The sequence below is a fragment of the Zea mays genome, chromosome 8 (assembly GCF_902167145.1).
Source record: "Zea mays cultivar B73 chromosome 8, Zm-B73-REFERENCE-NAM-5.0, whole genome shotgun sequence".
NCBI classification, from domain to species: Eukaryota; Viridiplantae; Streptophyta; class Magnoliopsida; order Poales; family Poaceae; genus Zea; species Zea mays.
The window spans coordinates 99043236-99063428 of record NC_050103.1 but is presented as its reverse complement, the minus strand read 5'-3'; the positions used below and the strand labels follow the sequence as shown (position 1 = coordinate 99063428).

Sequence of the window (20193 nt, the reverse complement as noted above, 5' to 3'; positions counted from 1 at the left end):
GGCGGAGTTGGCTCGAAAATGAAACCTGGTTGGCCGGAGCCTAGCCGGGTTGTCCGTTGGCAGGATCGACGTCGGAGTTGATCAGCCGAGGCTTCGAACCGGGCTGGCGCCCTCGGAAGATGGTTGGCCGAGGCCCCAGGGGTGACCGGTCGAGCCGCCTGCTCGGGCCGGATTCCCGGAGAGGTCCCTGGGAGCGATTGCCCGAGCGTGGTGATGACGTCGTCCTTCGGGGCGGAGACCCTCGGACCGCGTCGCCGTCCGAGGCTAGGTCGGGCCTCGCCGTAGGTGCCGTCGATGCCGAGGGTGTTGCTGCCCCCTTCTAGCGTCAAGACCCGAGCCTGCAGGATTAGATTGTCTTGTAGCGTGTGCCTTGTGCGGCCGTCGAGGCCAGAACACACACCCTTGCTGCATTGTAAAGCTGCGTCTCTTTTCCTCTTGTTTCGAGTATCTGGACTTTTTGTCGGTAACAGGGATGTTTGTGCGAGCGAGAGTTGCTTCTCGCGGGAGGTGATCAGTGAGGTATCCGTATCCCGGAGGCGTGGGAGTCCCTCGGCTCGGTCGGCCTTGCCGCTTACGCGTACTTTCACCCGTCCATGAGGCCCTGTCACCGACTTGGTCGAGAAGGCTCGAAGGATCGCTTCGGCAGAAAGGCTTCCGAACGTAAAGACTTGTTCGATCCGCGGAGCCACTTTATCCGAACGCGAGTTACTTATCGCAGAAGGTGATGAGTGAGGTATCCGTATCCCGGAGGCGTAGGAGTCCCTCGGCTCGGTCAGCCTTGGCTGCTTACGTGTACTCCGTCGTTTCCAGGACCCACTTTTCGAAGTAGTCAAAAAGCACGAAAGATATTCTGGTAGAAGATTTTTTTTTCGAGGAAAATTTTGACGCAGAGGGGGTTTCCCCCCTTTTAGCCCCCGAGGGAGGGTCCGGCTTTGCCGAGGCGAGGCCGACCCTTCCTTGTTGACTAAACTTTGCGTGGGTGCGAGGTATATGAACAACTCGGAAACATCTTAAGGGTAGAAGCGACGTAGTTGTTGGATGTTCCAAGCGTTGCCGTAGACCTCGCCTTGACTGTTGGCCAGCTTGTACGTTCCGGGCTTCAGAACTTTGGCGATGACGAATGGCCCCTCCCAGGGGGGTGTGAGCTTGTGCCTCCCTCGGGCGTCTTGCCGCAGCCGAAGCACCAGGTCGCCCACCTGGAGGTCTCGTGGTCGGACCCCTCGGGCGTGGTAGCGTCGCAGGGACTGCAGATACCGCGCCGAGTGTAGTAAGGCCCTGTCCCGAACCTCTTCTAGCTGGTCCAGCGAGTCTTCTCGGCTAGCTTGGTTGCTTTGATCGTTGTAGGCCCTCGTCCTCGGGGAGCCGTATTCCAGGTCAGTAGGCAAGACGGCCTCGGCCCCGTAGACCAGGAAGAACGGCGTGAAACCCGTGGCTCGGCTCGGCGTTGTCCTTAGGCTCCAGACCACCGAGGGGAGTTCCTTCATCCATCGCTTGCCGAACTTGTTGAGGTCGTTGTAAATCCGAGGCTTGAGCCCTTGTAGAATCATGCCGTTGGCACGCTCTACTTGCCCATTCGACATGGGATGAGCTACGGCAGCCCAGTCCACCCGGATGTGGTGATCCTCGCAAAAATCCAAGAATTTTCTGCCGGTGAACTGGGTGCCGTTGTCGGTGATAATGGAGTTTGGGACCCCGAAGCGATGGATGATGTTGGTGAAGAACGCCACCGCCTGCTCGGACCTGATGCTGTTCAGGGGTCGGACCTCGATCCACTTGGAGAATTTGTCGACGGCGACTAGCAGGTGCGTGTAGCCCCCGGGCGCCTTCTGCAGAGGGCCGACGAGGTCCAGACCCCACACAGCGAAGGGCCAGGTGATGGGTATCGTCTGCAGAGCCTGAGCGGGCAGGTGGGTCTGCTTCGCATAGAATTGACACCCTTCGCAGGTGCGGACAATTCCAGTGGCGTCAGCCACCGCCATCGGCTAGTAGAAGCCTTGCCGGAAAGCGTTCCCGACGAGGGCTCGAGGCGCTGCATGATGGCCGCAAGCCCCCGAGTGTATCTCTTGAAGGAGTTCCTGACCTTCGGCGATGGAGATGCATCGCTGGAGGATGCCCGAGGGACTGCGGTGGTAGAGCTCCTTCTCATCGCCCAGCAAGACAAACGACTTGGCGCGTCGCGCTACCCGCCGAGCCTCGGCTTGGTCGAGGGGTAGCTCTCCTTGGCGGAGATATTGCAGGTACGGGGTCTACCAGTCTCGATCAGGCGTGACCCCGCTCCGCTCCTCCTCGATGCGCAGCGCCTCGCCCTCGGGGGCCGAGGGTACCTCGGGCTGAACCGAGGACGCCTCGGACTGGGCCGAGGGTACCTCGGACTGGGTCGAGGACGCCTCGGGCTGGGCCGAGGGTACCTCGGACTCAGGCGTGTCGTTGATCTTGACGGAGGGTTGGTGCAGATCCCGGGAGAAGACGTCCGGGGGAACCGCCGTTCGCCCCGAGGCTATTTTTGCCAGCTCGTCCGCAGTCTCGTTGTAGCGCCGGGCGATGTGGTTAAGCTCGAGCCCGTAGAACTTGTCTTCCAGGCGCCGAACCTCATCGCAGTAGGCCTCCATCTTCGGGTCGCGGCAGTGGGAGTTCTTCATGACTTGGTCGATGACGAGCTGCGAGTCGCCGCGAGCGTCGAGGCGTCGGACCCCTAGCTCGATGGCGATTCGCAATCCGTTGATCAGAGCTTCGTACTCCGCCACATTGTTGGACGCCGGGAAATGGAGGCGCAGCACGTAGCGTAGGTGTTTCCCGAGGGGCGAGATGAAGAGCAGGCCCGCGCCGGCTCCCGTCTTCATCAGTGACCCGTCGAAAAACATGGTCCAGAGCTCCGGTTGGATCGGAGCCGTCGGCAGCTGGGTGTCGACCCATTCGGCTACGAAGTCCGCCAATACCTGGGACTTGATGGCCTTCCGAGGGGCGAACGAGATTGTCTCGCCCATGATTTCCACCGCCCACTTTGCGATCCTGCCTGAGGCCTCTCGGCACTGGATGATCTCCCCCAGGGGGAAGGATGACACCACAGTTACCGGATGAGACTCGAAGTAATGTCGCAACTTTCGCCTCGTCAGGATCACTGCATACAGTAGCTTCTGAACTTGTGGGTAGCGGACCTTGGTTTCGGACAGCACCTCGCTGACGAAGTAAACTGGCCTCTGAACGGGCAATGCATGCCCCTCTTCTTGCCTTTCGACCACAATCGCGGCGCTAACCACCTGAGTGGTCGCGGCGACGTAGACCAAGAGGGCTTCTCCATCAGCTGGGGGTACCAAGATTGGCGCCTTGGTGAGGAGCGCCTTCAGGTTCCCGAGAGCTTCCTCGGCCTCAGGGGTCCAAGTGAAGCACTCGGCCTTCCTTAAGAGGCGGTACAGAGGCAGGCCTCTTTCGCCGAGGCGTGAGATGAAACGGCTCAAGGCCGCGAGACATCCCATGACCCTCTGTACACCTTTTAAGTCCTTGATGGGCCCCATGTTGGTGATGGCTGCGATCTTCTCTGGGTTGGCTTCGATGCCCCGCTCGGAGACGATGAACCCCAGGAGCATGCCTCGGGGCACCCCGAAGACACACTTCTCGGGATTGAGCTTGACGTCCTTTGCCTTGAGACACCGGAATGTCACTTCAAGGTCGGAGAGGAGGTCGGAGGCTTTCCTTGTCTTGACTACGATGTCATCGACGTAGGCCTCGACCGTGCGACCGATGTGTTCGCCGAACACATGGTTCATGCACCGCTGGTACGTCGCACCCGCGTTCCTCAAACCGAACGGTATGGTGACATAGCAGTACATGCCGAAGGGCGTGATGAAAGAAGTCGCGAGCTGGTCGGACTCTTTCATCTTGATTTAATGGTACCCTGAGTAGGCATCGAGGAAAGACAGGGTTTCGCACCCAGCAGTGGAATCCACGATTTGATCGATGCGAGGTAGAGGGTAGGGAACCTTCGGACATGCTTTGTTGAGACCAGTGTAGTCTACACACATCCGCCATTTCCCCCCTTTCTTTCTCACAAGCACAGGGTTGGCAAGCCATTCGGGATGGAATACCTCTTTGATGAACCCTGCTGCCATTAGCTTGTGGATCTCCTCGCCTATCACTCTGCGCTTCTCCTTGTCGAATCGGCGCAGACGCTGTCTGACCGGTCGGGCTCCGGCCCGAATATCCAGCGAGTGCTCGGCGACATCCCTCGGTATGCCGGGCATGTCCGAGGGACTCCACGCAAAGACGTCAGCGTTTGCGCGGAGAAAGTCGACGAGCACTGCTTCCTATTTGGGGTCGAGCCCAGAACCGATCCGGATCTGCTTGGAGGTGTCGCCACTGGGGTCGAGAGGGACGGCCTTAACCGTCTCCGCTGGCTCGAAATTGCCAGCATGTCGCTTCACGTCTGACACCTCTCTGGAGAGGTTTTCCAGGTCGGCGATGAGGGCCTCGGACTCGGCGAGGGCCTCGGCGTACTCCACGCACTCCACGTCACATTCGAACGCGTGTTTGTACGTGGGGCCGACGGTGATGACCCCGTTGGGGCCCGGCATCTTGAGCTTCAGGTAGGTGTAGTTGGGGACGGCCATGAACTTCGCGTAGCATGGCCTCCCCAATACCGCGTGGTAGGTTCCTCGGAACCCGACCACCTCAAACGTCAGAATCTCCCTTCGGAAGTTGGAGGGCGTTCCGAAGCAGACAGGAAGGTCGAGCCGTCCGAGGGGCTGGACGCGCATCCCAGGAATGATCCCGTGGAAGGGCGCAGCGCCTGCTCGAACGGAGGACAGATCGACGCGCAGGAGCCTGAGGGTCTCGGCGTAGATGATGTTGAGGCAGCTGCCCCCATCCATCAGGACCTTGGTGAGCCTGACGTCGCCGATGATGGGGTCGACGACGAGCGGGTATTTCCCCGGGCTCGGCACGTGGTCGGGGTGGTCAACTTGGTCGAAGGTGATGGGCTTGTCAGACCAGTCTAGGTAGAGAAAAAAATATATATTATCTCTATGTAAGTTGATTGCTTTGGATTTTGATTTGTCTTTTTTCTTCCTAACTTTTGTTTGGACTTTTGAGTCAATTCTTGAATCTAAGCTTGTGAGGAGTTTTAGACTAGATAGAAACTTAAGAAACACTACCAGAATCATTGTCACATCTGGTATCGACTGATTTAACTCGTGCATAAGTCTAACTAAATTGTGATTATTTACGAAAATCATAGTTCGATTTTGAGTTTTATGATCTGTCATCTTCAGGTTTGATTTTGAGCTTATGATCGAGCGATGTATTGCAGAAGTAACTTAATGTGCCACCACCAGTGTGCGATGTACTCGCGAATGATCATACTCATACTGGATACCCTTTACGAAAAAATATATATGATCGAAGATGACATCCCTTGAAATATGAACACGCTCAGTGATGGGGTCGTAAGCCCGGTATGCCTTCGTGCCTTCTTCATAGCCAATGAAGATCATTTTCCTTCCTCGATCCTCCAGCTTCTTCAGATGAGGAACAGTGTTTCGGACATAGACAATGCAGCCGAACGTCTTGAGGTGGTGAACTGCTGGTTTCTTGCCATGCCATGCCTCAAATGGAGTCATCCCATCTACACTCTTGGTTGGGCACCTGTTCAAAACATAAACAGCAGTTTTTACTGCCTCTCCCCAAAACCAGCCAGGGAGTTTCTTTGCCTTCAACATACTCCTTGTTGTGGCCACAACAGTCCCATTCCGGCGTTCCACTACGCCGTTTTGTTGAGGATTGTACGGCGCAGTGTGTTGTCGGTGAATACCACTGGCCATACAATACTCCGCAAATTCACCCGAGGTGAACTCCCCACCTCGATCAGTTCGAAGTGTCTTCAACTTGAGTCCAGATTCCCTTTCAGCTTGCATCTGAATTCTTTTCACTGCATCAATAGCTTGGTCTTTCGACGAGATTGCAGCCATCCACATATATCTACTCAAATCATCCACCAACAGCAAGAAATATTTGTTACCTCTTGGTGTCATTGGGGCAATAGGACCACACAGATCACCATGTACCAACTCCAAGCGCTGTTTTGCTCGGTATTCTGCCTGCGCTGGAAAAGAGGTGCGTTTCTGTTTGCCTGCCTGGCATGCCTCACACACCCTTTCAACCTGTCCGAGCTTGGGCAAGCCTCGAACCAGTTCTTCTTTCTCTAGTTTCCGCAGTGCAGCCATATTAACATGACCAAACCTCTCATGCCACCGCCAGGCTACTTCATCTTCGCGCCCACGCACTGCTAGGCACACAGACTGTTGTATCTTCAAATGAAGGAGGTACAGCCTGTTTTCAGCCCGCACTATTCTTGCCAGTAATCTTCCATCAGGTTCCCTAATATGCATCACCCCATCATCAACATGAATCTTGTACTTTGCTTCATCAAGTTGCCCAATACTGATGATATTTGTTGTCAGGCGAGGAATAAAATAAGCCCCAACAAACGACCGGGTCTCGCCATTCTTGCACATAAACTTGATGGTTCCTCGTCCCTCAATCTGAGCCACCGAGTTGTCACCGAACCTGACAGTACCCAGCACTCTGGTATCCAGATCGGTGAAAACAGCCCTGGATCCGGACATATGATTTGTGGCTCCAGTGTCCAGGATCCAGGTTCCCTCCTCTAATTTCTCCTCTTCTTCATGCTGTAAAAACACCTTCTCCTCCCTGATCTCTAGATGAGAACTAGACATCTTGCAGCATGGTTTAAGTGTTGAGGTTTTTACCGGGAACGTCTTTGCCACAAGAAGTGTAGCCTCCTCTTCTTCTTGGACAGCATGTGCTTGCTCCTTCTTGTGCCTTGACGGACACTCTCGCGCCCAATGTCCCATCTTGCCACACCTTCTGCACTCATCACCAGTGACCTTTCCAGCCAGTGGTCCACCTGATGAGCGCCCTCCTCTGCCACGACTGTGACCACGGCCCCGACCACGCCCACGGTATCCTCCATCATGGCGCCCTGATCTTCCACCCGAGCTGCTGCCAGGATGGTGCTCGACTTCCTTCTTGCGCCGGGCATTCCACTCTTCTTCCGTGAGGTAGAGTCGACCACTGTGCTAAAGTGATCCTGGGGCCTCCTCAAAGGCGTCCTCCGCTGCCCTCAACCTCCCCACCATGTCAGACACAGTGAGGGTTGACAGGTCGAAGAGAGTGGTGATGGAGAGGACGATTTGCTTGAAGCGTGGTGGAACGCTGCGAGCAATCTTCTCCACGATCTTCTCTTCTTCCACGCCAGCTCCAAGAGTGGAGAGTTTCGCTGCCATGCCATTTAGGCGCAGCGCGAAATCTTCAACGGACTCACCGTCATTAAAAGTTGCCAAGTCGAACTTCCTCCGAAGCAGCACAGCAGCAGTCTTCTTCATGCGATCATCGCCGACCCGTAGGTCTGCAATGGTCTTCCACGCCTCCTTTGCCGTGGACTTGTCTGCGATCGAAGACACCATCTCTGGTGGCACTGCGCTGCAGAGAGCGTCGAGTGCCATCATTTCTTCATGGATGTCTGCTCCTCCGTGCTCGATGACGTCCCACAACATCCTCGCCCTCAACTTCACCTTCATCAGGAGTGCCCAGTCCGAGTAATTGGTCTTGGTGAGTGTGGGATATCCACTCCCTGCACTCACCTCACGAATTACTCGCTGGACCACTGCTCCATCTTTGGAGGTGTCGTCGCTGGACTTCCTGAATGTCGCACTGCTATCAACAGTTTTCGACATCTTGCTCCTCCTTAGCTCCGATACCAGTTGTTGGAATCTGCGCCGGAGAGACAACCCTGCAGGTTGCCGGCGAGTTCCTACCTCCCAGGTAAGTTCTTCAGGTATAAGAAAAACCTCCCAGGGACTCACACGCACGCGAACTCTTTTGGAGGGGAACACAGCAGATTTGGTGGCGTCCTATTGACTGCCTTTTCTTAGCCTCTAAGGCCATATATTTATAGACTTTCATAAGGAAACAAACTAGCTATTACAAGGTAATAATCCGGACTGCTATCAGTCCTGATCTTGCTGATTGGATCCGTCCATATAAGACTGATCCACTACCATACTAGCTATTTCCTAAAACAGAATAAGTAAACTAGCACCAATCAAGGATTACTTTCCTAACATTTTATACTATGTTAAGTGCCAATAGCGATTCTCAGAAATGATTTGACACAGAGAAGCTTTCTACCTCTGACAGAATGCCACCTCCACATCCAACATCAATAACTTTGAGACCTTCAAGTGGCTTAGATGAATTTGGATCCCTCCTGGTTGAAAAATTGTGCACACTTATGCAGTTAGCAAAACATTAACAAATAACATGTGCTGTTTCATAAGCTGTATCAGTTTACAGTCGAAACAAAGAAGTTTGAGCCCAGACATAAATGCAAATGGAATACCACACAAATTTACAAACACCGTTACTGATTTCATTAGTTTAGTAAAGCATACTAATTAACCAGCTCAATCAAGAAATCAATTCTATAGGAAAACACTGCCAATGTAGACCAAGAATGCCTTAAGAGATGATATTCACAAACAGCATGATTATCAACTCTGGCTTTAAGATGGTAAGATACACCATCAAAGGAACATTAGAATCCATTGTTGATGATCGGTAAAATGAATGTGTTAAATGGCCGGAGAAGTGAAATAATGTCGATTCAACCTTTAATTTATTTGTATACCACGAGAAATACAGCTGGCAGTAGATTTCATGTATATTTCAGGCGGCTCACTGTGGTACCAACAAAAATGAATAAGTTCAAGGGGTGCAGAATTGTACCTGAAATGTCTACAGAGAGTGGAGCGGATAAAAGACAGTCGGGTTGGATTCATCACATGCAAAGGTTTGAATGGGCCACTAGAATCCCACCTGTTTATTACAGAAGATAGCACCATCGTCAATGAGCTAAAACATACAAAGAGATACCTGTAGTTCGCTACCGATTTAGCATTTCATCTGTGATTCTAAGTTACGGTGTTAGCTGAACAGTCCTACCTTACTCAGGTCTAGTTGCGTCTTGCGTGATTCCTTGCCGGTATTCATAAACATGTGTGGTGATCCAACACTAGTTATAACATCATTGTCTATCTCCATCCATACCGCAGCCAAGGGCAGTAAGTAAATGAAGGATGGTAGGGATTCTGTTCAAATGCGTTCGGAAACGGGTTGCCAACTGATCTGTTAAACTTTGTATCCCATGTTAGGATGTAGCTGTTTCACCACCATCCTTCGAATACACGCACGCGCTCAACCATGCTGTCGCCCAGGGGCGGATACAGGCCTATGGCCACTAGGGCCTGGGCCCTACTCTTGGGCCGGATTATTGCTAGGTATGGGCCCAGAAAAGTGCACAGCAATTGCCTTCACCCCACTGCGCACAACTGCGATTTGTAGCGAGCATCGGCTTTCACGCTAGGTTATGGAGCAATCGAGTGGCGGCGGCGTGACTCGGCAACCAGCCAACCACGCGTGTCGAGCGGGGAGCGGCGGCACCACGGCAAGCAGCTGCCCCTGCCCGGACGCCGGCATGGCGGCGGCAAGCTAGCCAGCGAGCGGCCAGCGGCGTGCAGGATGCAGGCACGCGCACGTAACCAGGGCACGCGATGCACATATCCCCTCGGTGAGCACTCTTAATTATTCTTTCTTGCATCTTCATATTACTGTGTTGCCATACTTTGAAGTTTTGATCATAGAAATAGCTGAAGATAAGTTGTTAATGCATATAAATAGCTTCAAATATGACTACTAGCTGCAGCTTACATATCCATGTATACAGATTCCACATACACATACCTTCATACTAACGCAATTTTTACCTATTGGATTTGGATCCATACAAGCCATTGACTATATGAACAAATGCACTCCTACAGAGCATGATTATTTTAATAATAGAGTTGAAATCACCATCTTAAGAGAGTTCGAACAATAACATCCTAATGTTGATGAAAGCAACACAAACTATTGATTAATTGATCACCGAGACGAAAATCTATCTTTATCTTAATTAGGTAACCACTTGTTTAAGTCAATTTTACGTTAAATTATAATTATTGTGTTCAAATGATATGTGCCATTATCTACGCATTTGCATAAAAAATTTAGTGTTATATCCGGCCATACTCATAGAAAGATTCTGGCTCCGCCACTGCTGTCGCCCAAGCTCACACACGCTCAAAAATTTCTTATCCAAACGTCCACGAACAAGCACGGGAGGTCATCGTCGTAGGCAAGTAAGGAAGGATCTTATTTCTCACCATGTCTCGGCGATGGAGGCGAACTTGGCGACCTCTGCAGGGTTCAGCGACGAGGAAGTGGTACCTCCACCGCTCGACCTCGATGGACCTCGAGGCGGAGATGGAGGGGGGGGCGGCGGCGGCGGGGCCGAGGATGAGACCACGGAGGCGTACCTGCTCCATTGAGCGAGAAGGGCTTGGATAGGAGAGTAGCTGGGGCTCGGGATTCGTACCGTTCCGTGGAGTGGGGAGACGGAGGAGAGGAGCGCGCGGCGGAGCATCGTTCGCCGCTACCGGACCCCGGCGAAGTGAGAGGTTTAGGACGCGGGGGCGACACGGTGGTGTCCGCCTGAAATGTGGACAAATCGATTTTCCACTTTGCTAGTCGGACCTCAGAGAACACATAAACCATTGGATACGGAATCGAGTGGCTCAGATGAGACGAAAGTGTGGTAAGGATTATTCTTTTCCCTGGTTACTTTTTTGTGGAAAAATAAATCGTGCGCCCTCCTTGTTAGTTACATCAATCCAACTCTAGATTATTATGAATTGGAATTAAATCTATGTCACAATCCATGTCTCAAAATAATCCAAACCTACTCAAAAAATTTTAACTCAGTTAAACTCATGAATTATAGTCCAAGGGTTTGGAAATTTTTAAAACTATGAAATGCATGGATTATATCCATAACTCATTAGGTATGGAACAAATCCATAAAGATATTGCACGTGTTTATATTAGAATCTATGGATCAAAAGAATAACTAGTTTTGAGAGATGTATGGATTAAATGATGAATTTAATTCCACCATGAGATTGAATGTGAGGTATGGATTTAACCAATCCAGACCCGGATTAAATCGAGATTTTATCCCTTGTAACCAAACAAAGGCTTTATGATGCAAAATCATGAATACACTAATTCCATTTGTCTTTCTCATGCACCTAGTTTATGATGACTTAAAACAAAGACTATTGTACAATTACGGCTGGTTTAGTAACAAGAGGATTACAGAGAATATATGGGAGAGGAAACCCCATGGATCCCACCATTAGTTCTTATGGGCTAGTTTGGTGGGAGAAGAATGGGAGGTGATCAATGGGAGAGGAATTCTCTTGCTATTTATTTTGAATAGTAAGGCAATTTCTCCCTATATCCCCTACAATTTTCCTTCCGCCAAATTAGCCCTAAATTTCTCATGCAACCATCTTACAACTAAACTAACAAAAAATTCAAAGTTTTTAAAAATATAGATATATTTTATCTTTACTCTATTAATTAATATATTAAATTTCAAGTTATAATCTATCATACGTCAAGTGATATAAAAAAGAGAAAAAAAAATCTATTATCTCTATGCAAGTTGATTGCTTTGGATTTTGATTTGCCTATTTTCTTCCTAACTTTTGTTTGGACTTTTGAGTCAATTCTTGAATCTAAGCTTGTGAGGAGTTTTAGGCTAGATAGAAACTTAAGAAACACTACCAGAATCATTGTCACATCTGGTATCGACTGATTTAACTCGTGCATAAGTCTAACTAAATTGTGATTCTTTACGAAAATCATAGTTCGATTTTGAGTTTTATGATCTGTCATCTTCAGGTTTGATCTTGAGCTTATGATCGAGCGATGTATTGCAGAAGTAACTTCATGTGCCACCACCAGTGTGCGATGTACTCGCGAATGCTCATACTCATACTCTGGATACCCTTTATTTCGGAATGATCATACTCATACTGGGTACCCTTTATTTCGTTATATTATATTATATACACAAAATCGACACCGTACAGCTCGGAACAAATCACAAGCGAAGCTCAGGTCTTTGGAAAATGAAACACATTGAAGCATTACAACACACTTAAAACCTGGCTACTGGATAGCTCAGTTGATGTTTGAATGACCACCCAGTCCTGGATATTTTCTTTCGTCATTTAGCCCACCAAGAAGCCTTTCTCAAGATAGCCTAGACCGGACAGTGGTGTCTAGTGATCTTCTTGTCGCCTCTCAGTACTCTCTTCTCCGGCGCTTGAAACTGGAAGGTACGGTGAAGTGACTTTGGGAGTTCTGAAGGGAGGTAATTTCAGGAACAAACATGGTGCTGTCATACGCAGGGAAACACAAATTCCCGTGCCAGTTGAGCCCCGAGGCTGTTGGTGGAGAGGGAACCTCAGGCACTGTCCATGAATTCTCAGGTACTCGGCTCATATATTCATCGGTGATCAATCCAGGCACCTGCCCTAATAGTTCCTCAGCAACTGAGCCTTCAGCCAAACGGCATTGTGGAGATCCACCAGCGCCCCCCAGCTTAGCGTTATCACCCTGTAAAGAGAGAAATGGTATTCAGTAGTCTGTCTTTTAAGTATTTCAAGTGAATGAACAAATCTGATGCTACGCTAAAACGAAATAATGATCGTCATCATGTCACAATCCACAAAGCCTGGACTACCGCAAATAGCAATCTCCTAAACTAGAGTAACGGTCACCAAATGTAGCAACTAAACCTAGCACTACAACAGCACAGATCTGAAACTCTAGTTCACCATCAGCCAGTTAACAATGGATCAGATCAATTTTCAACCTAAATAACCTTATCCATTAACTTTCTTCATGTAGATGCCAGAAAGGATGTCACTCTCAAGCTCTTAAATCATGTTTACAACAACAATCTGAATTTTCGTCATAGTAGAAGGTCACAAGTTCAAATGCATGAAGCTAGTCAACCATGAACTATGCAAGAAATAACATGAACATCCACATCAAGAAATGCTGCCTATGTGAATCAACAGTCTAAAAGACCATAAAACTGAACAGAAGCTAGTAGGCTATTAACGATATGGAGGAAAGAGAGGCAAAAAGATAAGAAAAAAATGTATATATGGTAACTTGCCTTAGAAGAACCATTCTCGGAGAAGCCAAAGTTTGGACCATATTCTGAGTTACTGAAGAACTCATCCACGGGCCAATCTGGTAGGCTGTCTGTCACATTACCACCTGAGAATGACAAGTGGTAGGCCCCATCACTGTTGCCATTAATTTGGTTGGAGAAGACTGTTGTGGTCTGGCTAGATTGCAGAAGTGTCGGGCTTTCCTCTGAAATGTACTTAGGCGGAGATTCTACTGACCGAATTGTACTATTATTCATAGTCCAATCAACCACTTCTCCCCTGGCTGTTGGGACAAAATTCTGCCTCGAACAATCTCCATTTGTTACATTTTTAGTAGGAACAGAAGCACTCCCTTCAACTGAAAATTGAACTGTCGGGCTTCTCTTTGGCTGATGTCTCACTGGTTGATTTACTGATCCACCAGCAGCATTAACGTGCTTTTCAGCAATAGGTGGAACTGGATCAGCAGGATCAAGACCCACCTGAACTCCAGTTAGCAGGAATCTCTGATGTACTGAAACAAAGGAATTCACTGTGTGTATAGCAACATCACAGTCTCTACAAAGTAGTGCACGGTCCTCTAGGCAGAAGAAGTATCCAGAAGCCTCCTGCAGTAAGGATAAACATGAGAAGGGTCTTGCAGGAGGATTCGATACACTACAAAACAAACTGTGTCACAGTAGCGAACTATATCGTTGTGATAAACTCTGGTCTAGATGGCCCTGAACCTCAGCAGCATGACATCGCTGATAGCCGGCAACCACACCACAAGGGTAAGGGTAGGAGAATGGGACTAGGACAATATTGATTGATATTCTTCTAGTCTGCCAAGTTCCAACTAATGATCACATGCCCTCTCTAACCACATACTAGCAGCAAGATGATAAAATACTACCAAATGGATCTAGTAGCTAACTAACAAATAATGATAGCAACTCAGAATAAGGTTGTTGCTTGTTTTCTCCTTGTGCCAGCCGCATGAGCCCCTGAAGCCGGTTGGCCACATCCAGATACAGCTTGTCCATGGACAATATAACTCAACAAACTCAAAAATGTAAAATGTAGTTCACTCATCATCCAGACAGTGATTCGACCTTCATAAGTAAAACAATGTAGAGTAACAGAAGGTACACCGCACATCCAAGTACCCAACAGCACTACAGCAGCCCTTAGTGCAGAAACAAGGGTTTTCATCTAGCAACCAGAAGCATAACAAATGCAACTTGCAGAAACACACCAGGCAAATAAATTTATCTGTTCACAGTACTCATAACTTAGGTTGACACAAAATAATGGCATCACTATACATGGACTGGGATTAGTAAATTTACAGTTTGATGGTTGACGCATTTACCAGGTTTTAAAAATCAGAAAAATGTGAAGGTTACAAAAAATGATAGGACATAATGTGTTGTAATTAGAGAAAACACATGTTGTTTTACTTTAGCTTCTTCAAGGTGGTTACAACTTACAACTGCACGTGTCTTTTCATGAACTTCTGTAAGTAAACATGTGCATGAGACTGTGGGATGCAACGCACACATGAGCTTGAGCTATTGTGTGCATTATGTAGCGATCTTGTCTTTCATCTTGAAGATTACCTATTTGTTCCACCTGTGGTAAATTAGGTGCTGGTGAAAAGGAGAAAACTTGCGCAAGTGCAATGTAAAGCCTATTGGGGTGCACTCTAGTTAAATGTACCATTTCACGTAGCATGTAGTACATTTAGCTATGTAATTCTCTAATATTTCAGGCCTTGAAGAATATATATGACCAAATGAAGAGAAAGCTTCTATATGCATGCATTTAGAATTATCTTCACCATTGTCCTTTAAACATACATGTCATTCAAGTAAAAATTGCAATGTAGTCTAACAAAGCTACCATCAAGGCTTGGGCCATTCTAGTGCACACTTCATCAGAAATCAAGATTGAATGCTTATCCATTTCATCAAAACAAGGCTGGAAATGCAAACTGAGACTGCATGTGCATGCACATGGTTAGTAGTCCAGGCAGTATGGTGAAGCAAGCATGCTCATACCTGGGTCCACGCAGGACACCATGATCAACTCTAGCCAACATTAATTATTCTCCTCGCAATTATTGATGTTTTTCAATACTTTTCTATTTATAGAAATTTCTACTACATCTGGCTAGCTAAGGGGATGTTTGGTTTCTAGAGACTATTTTTTAGGCCCCGTTTGGTTTGAGGGACTAAAGATTAGTCCCACTATTTTAGTCCCATTTAGTCCCTAAATTGTCAAACGGTGGGACTAAAACAGAGACTAAACTGTTTTATGGGGCGTTTGAATGCACTAAAACTAATAGTTAGTGGCTAAAATTAGTTGAAACATCCAAACGCCCTAGCTAATAGTTCAACTATTAGCTATTTTTGGTAAATTAGTTAATAGTTAGGTAGCTATTTGTTAGTTAGCTAAGGGGGTGTTTGAATGCACTAAAACTAATAGTTAGTTGGCTAAAAATTATTAGTGAAATTAGCTAGCTAATAGATAAATACCTAACTATTAACTAATTTACTAAAAATAGCTAATAGTTGAACTATTAGATAGGGTGTTTGGATGTCTCAACTAATTTTAGTGGCTAACTATTAGTTTTAGAGCATTCAAACACCCCCTAATTTTACCACCAATTTTTAGCCAACTAACTATTAGTTATAGTGCATTCAAACACCCCCTTAGTCTCTAGTCCCTCAAGGGGTGACTAAAAGAGACTAAACCATATAAATTTCACTTTTTGCCCTCCTTTATTTCAATTGCACTAATGGCGGGAGAATGTTAAGGGGTATTTTAGTCCTCTTATGATTCATTTAATGTGTTTTGAATATTTTTAGTCCATAGAACCAAATATGGTAGGGACTAAACTTTAGTCTCTGGACTAAAGAAACCAAACGGGGCCTTAGTCCCTCCATTTTATTCTATTTTAGTCCCTAAATTGCCAAAAGTTTCCACATTTGGTAATTTAGTGACTAAAATGGAATAAAATGGATGGACTAAAATTAGTCCCTAGAAACCAAACACATCCTAACTAACTAACTAATATGTACAAATATGTCCCAGCCAAGAGATAATTTGCAATACTCTCGCAATCAACAATTTACATCTTCCAATGTCACATTAAGAGAAGCATGAGCTTAAACCCCATTGGCTACAGGGAGAAACATAGACCAACTCTAGATCAATTGTATAAGGGGGTGTTTTTTTTGTAGGTACTAATTTTTAGTCGCTCCATTTTAGTCCCTTTTAGTTCGTAAACTGCCAAACACAGGCATTAAAATAGAGATAATCTCTCCACTTATGCTTCATTTTCTTGTTAAGATTGCTATACATCTAAAGAACTATGCTAATGACACTCACATCAGAGGTGTCATTCAACCTATGGTAGATAAATATAATAAATATTGGAGGAACATCCCTTTACTTTACTCTTTTGCATTCATCTTGGACCCTAGAGCTAAAATGAAAGGTTTTAGTAGAGTGCTTAGAAGATTAATGAACCTGACAAGTACAGATTATGCTGTTTATCAGGTTACCACTAGCGCTAAGCTTACTGATGTTTATAATAAATATGAAGAGAATTATGGATCTGTTAGATTGAATAGGGTTGTCCCTCCTAACTTGTCTGGTAAGAAACGGTCTGCTTGGGATGAAATTTATGATGATGCTGATGATGTGGGTACTTCTGTTGGTATGCATTCTTTTGCTTCTACTCTAAACATTGCTAGAGATACCTCTGCAACTGCTCTACTGCATGCTGCAAGCTCTTCAGCTTCTACTGCTTCTGAACTCATTTCTTACTTAGATTGTGACACTGCCAGATGACTGATGATTTCAACATCTTGCACTGGTGGCATCAGCACAAACTCACTTATCCAGTACTGTCAATTATGGCTAAAGATATTTTAACTGTTCCTGTGTCTACCATCTCTTCAGAATCCACTTTTAGTTTAACTGGCAGGATCATCGACGAGCGGAGGAGATTGAAGTCTGATGTGGTTGAGATGTTGACATGCATTAAAGATTGGGAGGATGCTGAAGCAAGGATGCAACACATGGTGGATGACAAAGAGCTTGAAGAAACATTTGAAAATCTTTATCTTGATTAGTCTCTAGTATCTTACTCTCTTATTCTCTTTGTGACCATTTCTGTAATGGGACTGTAATATTATGCACCTGGACTGGACTTTGTTGTAAGGACAATAAACTTTTTAATGAGCTGGGTTGTACTCTTTTTTCCTGTCTAGGGTTTCTCACAAGGGTGAGTTTTACCTAGACAGGTTTTTAACGAGGCAGCCATTGCACTACAGCTCATAAAATTGTTGTTTGATTAGTCTCTTACTCTCTGTGTGACCATTTTTATGTTGTTTGAAATTATCTTATATCTATTTGATTGCTAGAAGTCATAATAAAATTATCTGTTATTCACTTATTCTGTTTGAGTGTTTGAATGTCGCTGCTGGGATTTTTATGCATAGTATCCGTGCTGGCACTAGCACTGGCGTGCTGGTTGGCACGGCACGGCTAAGCACTAATAGTGTCGTGTCTAGGCCGAGGGCCCAGCACGCTGGCACTAACAGGCACGGCACTCGGCCCAGCACGCTGGCACTAACAGGCACGGCACGGGTCGTGTCGTGCCTGGTCGTGCCACCCGTGCCGTGCGGCCCGGTTGGCCATCTATAGTTCAGGTATGGTAATAGATTCTTCAGCGATGCTTCGTCAGAAAACAAAGGGTACTGAAGACTCAAATATTGTCTTGGGACCGGAAGAAATATCTTGTCAGTCAGTAGCGAAGTGTGTACCACTACCAGGTCAACAAAATCCCTTTGCCAATTACACATGTGAGCGGGAGATTTATTAGGTCTATTGCTCAGGTCATTTATTTACACACGAATTTGCAGGGAGGATTCATATTCTTTTCCCCATGTATTTCATCTTTGTTGTTGCTATAGCCCTGAAGATCTCAGGGCACCCCAAAAATGTAGAACCTCAACCTCTGGTCATATCCATCATAATAAGATTTGACTCGGAAGCATAATAAAAGTGTAACTTACATCTCATTCCTTCTACTTCGTCACATAAACACACACACAGGATCATGAACTGAGGTGGTTACAATGCAAACACACAACACATACGTAGGTGCCGCTTATTCTTCATTGCTTTGTTTATTCTGTATACATGTAGTTATCGGCAGTCCTCGGCCGGGAGAGGCAGTTGCTTAGTGCTGACCGGGGAGTTTCTCTTTGATCTTCTCCATGAAACCCTTCTTCTCGTGCGTACCCTCAGTCGTCGTCCCATACGTCGTGTCGGTGGCTCCACCATAGCCACCGCCGCCGCCAGTTGCCGCGGTGGTGTGCTGATGCTGGTCGTAGTCCTTGTGGCCGCCTGGGATCTTCTCCATCACACCCTTCTTCTCGTGGGGGCCTCCGGTCGTCGGCCCAGCCACGTACCCTATCCCACCGTACGCGCCGGTGGCCGTCGCCTGGCCCTGGCCTTCCCTGTGGCCTCCGGGCATTTTCTCCTTGATCTTCTCCTTCAGGCCCTTCTTTCGGCGCCCACCCATGCCGTCGTCTTCAGATGACTGCATGGAGAGAACATGTAATAACCAGGTACTGCACACACATGCATGGTGTGCATGGGAATGGAAATAGGTAACGAGAATGCGATGGAGCAACGAAACGCACCGAGCTGCTGGAGCTGGAGCTGCTGCCGGAGCGGCGAAGGATGCCGCCGCCCGTCTTGTGCTCAGCTGCATGGGGGAACGCGCCGCCGGTTCCAGCTACGCCTGTGGCGCCGGGACGCGTGTCGTGGCCGGCGGGCATGCCGGTGGCCGCGTGCCCTCCGCCGCCTAAGACCCCCGTGTCAAGCATTCCGGTGGCACCGTGCGCGCCAGTACCGGTAGTCGTCCTCATGCCTGTTGCATGCATGCAGACCACCACCGGTGAGGCCGGCGGCGCCGTCCTGGATCCCGGTCACGCCGCCGTGGGCTCTCGTGCCCGTGGCTCCTCCATACGCACCTGGGCCACCGGCGTCGTGGACGCCCGTTCCGGTAGCCCCGTAACCCGGATGGCCCGAGCCGCCGTAGCCCCCGGCGTCATGCGTGCCGGTGCCCGTGGGGCCATACCCGGCCTGCTGCTGGCCGCCGTAGCTGCCGGTGCCTGCGACGCCGTACCCGCCGGCGGCTTCACCCAGCTGCTGGCCCTGGACACCGTGGCCCCCAGGGACCGGGTTGCCGTACTCGTCCACTTGCTGCCGCCTCCCCTGCTGGTAGTGCGCCATACTTCCTGTCCTCCTGCTCGCTCGCTTCTTCTGAACTTTGGCTGGCTTTGCTGAGCTCACTTGTGTCACTGCACGAGATGCGATGGATGAAATGGACGAGGCCGGATATGTTTATTTATAGACGATACATGCGTGCAACGTGTTGGATCTGGCAGTTTTCGACACGTCGCAGCTACGTGTACGTCCGTCGTGTAGGCAGCAGAGCTGACGACGCGTGGACTGGCCGGGTGCCTGCGTACGTGTTGGTGTATTGTAAGAGCACTAGAACTAGAAGCACCGACGCGGTTTTGACGTGGGATTGCTTTTCCTATTCCGTTCCTTCCAAACAGACCACGATCACCCACCGATCAGCAACCTATAATAATATAACGGAATCGCAGGCGCTAGCTCATCATCTGGCGACGGTATGCACCGGTACGCCGACATGTAAGTGGCACACAAGTGCATTTTGAAAGTTCGTGGATTTAAGTGACGGTCTTTGACAAGCTAAGGAGCTGCACATGCATTTAGAAGGTGTTTAAATGTAATAAGCTAATAATTAGTTCTTAAAATTAGCTAAAGACATTCAAACAGACTAACTAATAATTCGACTATTAGTTACTTTTAGCAAATTATCTAATAATTAGCAACTATTTGTTAGCTAGCTAATTACACTAGCAATTTTTTAGACAGTTAGCTCTAGCACATTCAAACACCTCTTAACTTTCCCTTAAGACCTTGTTCGGTTATTGATATTCCATGAGGATTGAAG

General features: G+C 48.1%; 3 protein-coding genes across 3 annotated transcripts; all 3 read right to left on the bottom strand.

Annotated features, from left to right (window-relative positions):
- Window positions 1–6597: 6597 nt before the first annotated feature.
- On the bottom strand, window positions 6598–10657 carry LOC103635592 (ubiquinone biosynthesis O-methyltransferase, mitochondrial). The gene is made up of 3 exons (XM_020542434.3): window positions 10278–10657; window positions 8800–8889; window positions 6598–8281 (listed from the first exon to the last, which is right to left on the bottom strand). Exons 1-3 carry the CDS (start codon window positions 10535–10537, stop codon window positions 8170–8172), a joined length of 462 nt encoding a protein of 153 aa, XP_020398023.1. The 5' UTR covers window positions 10538–10657; the 3' UTR covers window positions 6598–8169.
- Window positions 10658–11971: 1314 nt separating this feature from the next.
- LOC109941829 (B-box zinc finger protein 22) lies at window positions 11972–14297 on the bottom strand. Its single transcript, XM_035961738.1, has 2 exons — window positions 13148–14297; window positions 11972–12579 (listed from the first exon to the last, which is right to left on the bottom strand). The coding sequence occupies exons 1-2, from the start codon at window positions 13400–13402 to the stop codon at window positions 12265–12267; spliced, it is 570 nt and encodes a 189-aa protein (XP_035817631.1). The 5' UTR covers window positions 13403–14297; the 3' UTR covers window positions 11972–12264.
- A 4069-nt stretch (window positions 14298–18366) lies between these two features.
- LOC109941454 (cold shock protein CS66-like) lies at window positions 18367–19521 on the bottom strand. The gene is given in 3 exon segments (XM_020542433.2): window positions 18367–18744; window positions 18848–19084; window positions 19086–19521. Coding segments are annotated over 3 exon segments (957 nt in total). The 5' UTR covers window positions 19443–19521; the 3' UTR covers window positions 18367–18381.
- Between the last annotated feature and the right edge of the window lie 672 nt (window positions 19522–20193).

Excerpts from the sequence above, each read along its gene's own strand:
- LOC109941829 (XM_035961738.1), bottom strand. The coding sequence starts at position 13,402 with ATGAATAATAGTACAATTCGGTCAGTAGAATCTCCGCCTAAGTACATT. Across the intron at positions 12,580-13,147 it reads CCGAGAATGGTTCTTCTAAG|GGTGATAACGCTAAGCTGGG; the intron begins GCAAGTTACCAT and ends CTCTCTTTACAG.
- LOC103635592 (XM_020542434.3), bottom strand. The coding sequence starts at position 10,537 with ATGCTCCGCCGCGCGCTCCTCTCCTCCGTCTCCCCACTCCACGGAACG. Across the intron at positions 8,890-10,277 it reads GCCTCCATCGCCGAGACATG|GTGGGATTCTAGTGGCCCAT; the intron begins GTGAGAAATAAG and ends TGTAATAAACAG. Across the intron at positions 8,282-8,799 it reads ACTCTCTGTAGACATTTCAG|GAGGGATCCAAATTCATCTA; the intron begins GTACAATTCTGC and ends TTTTTCAACCAG.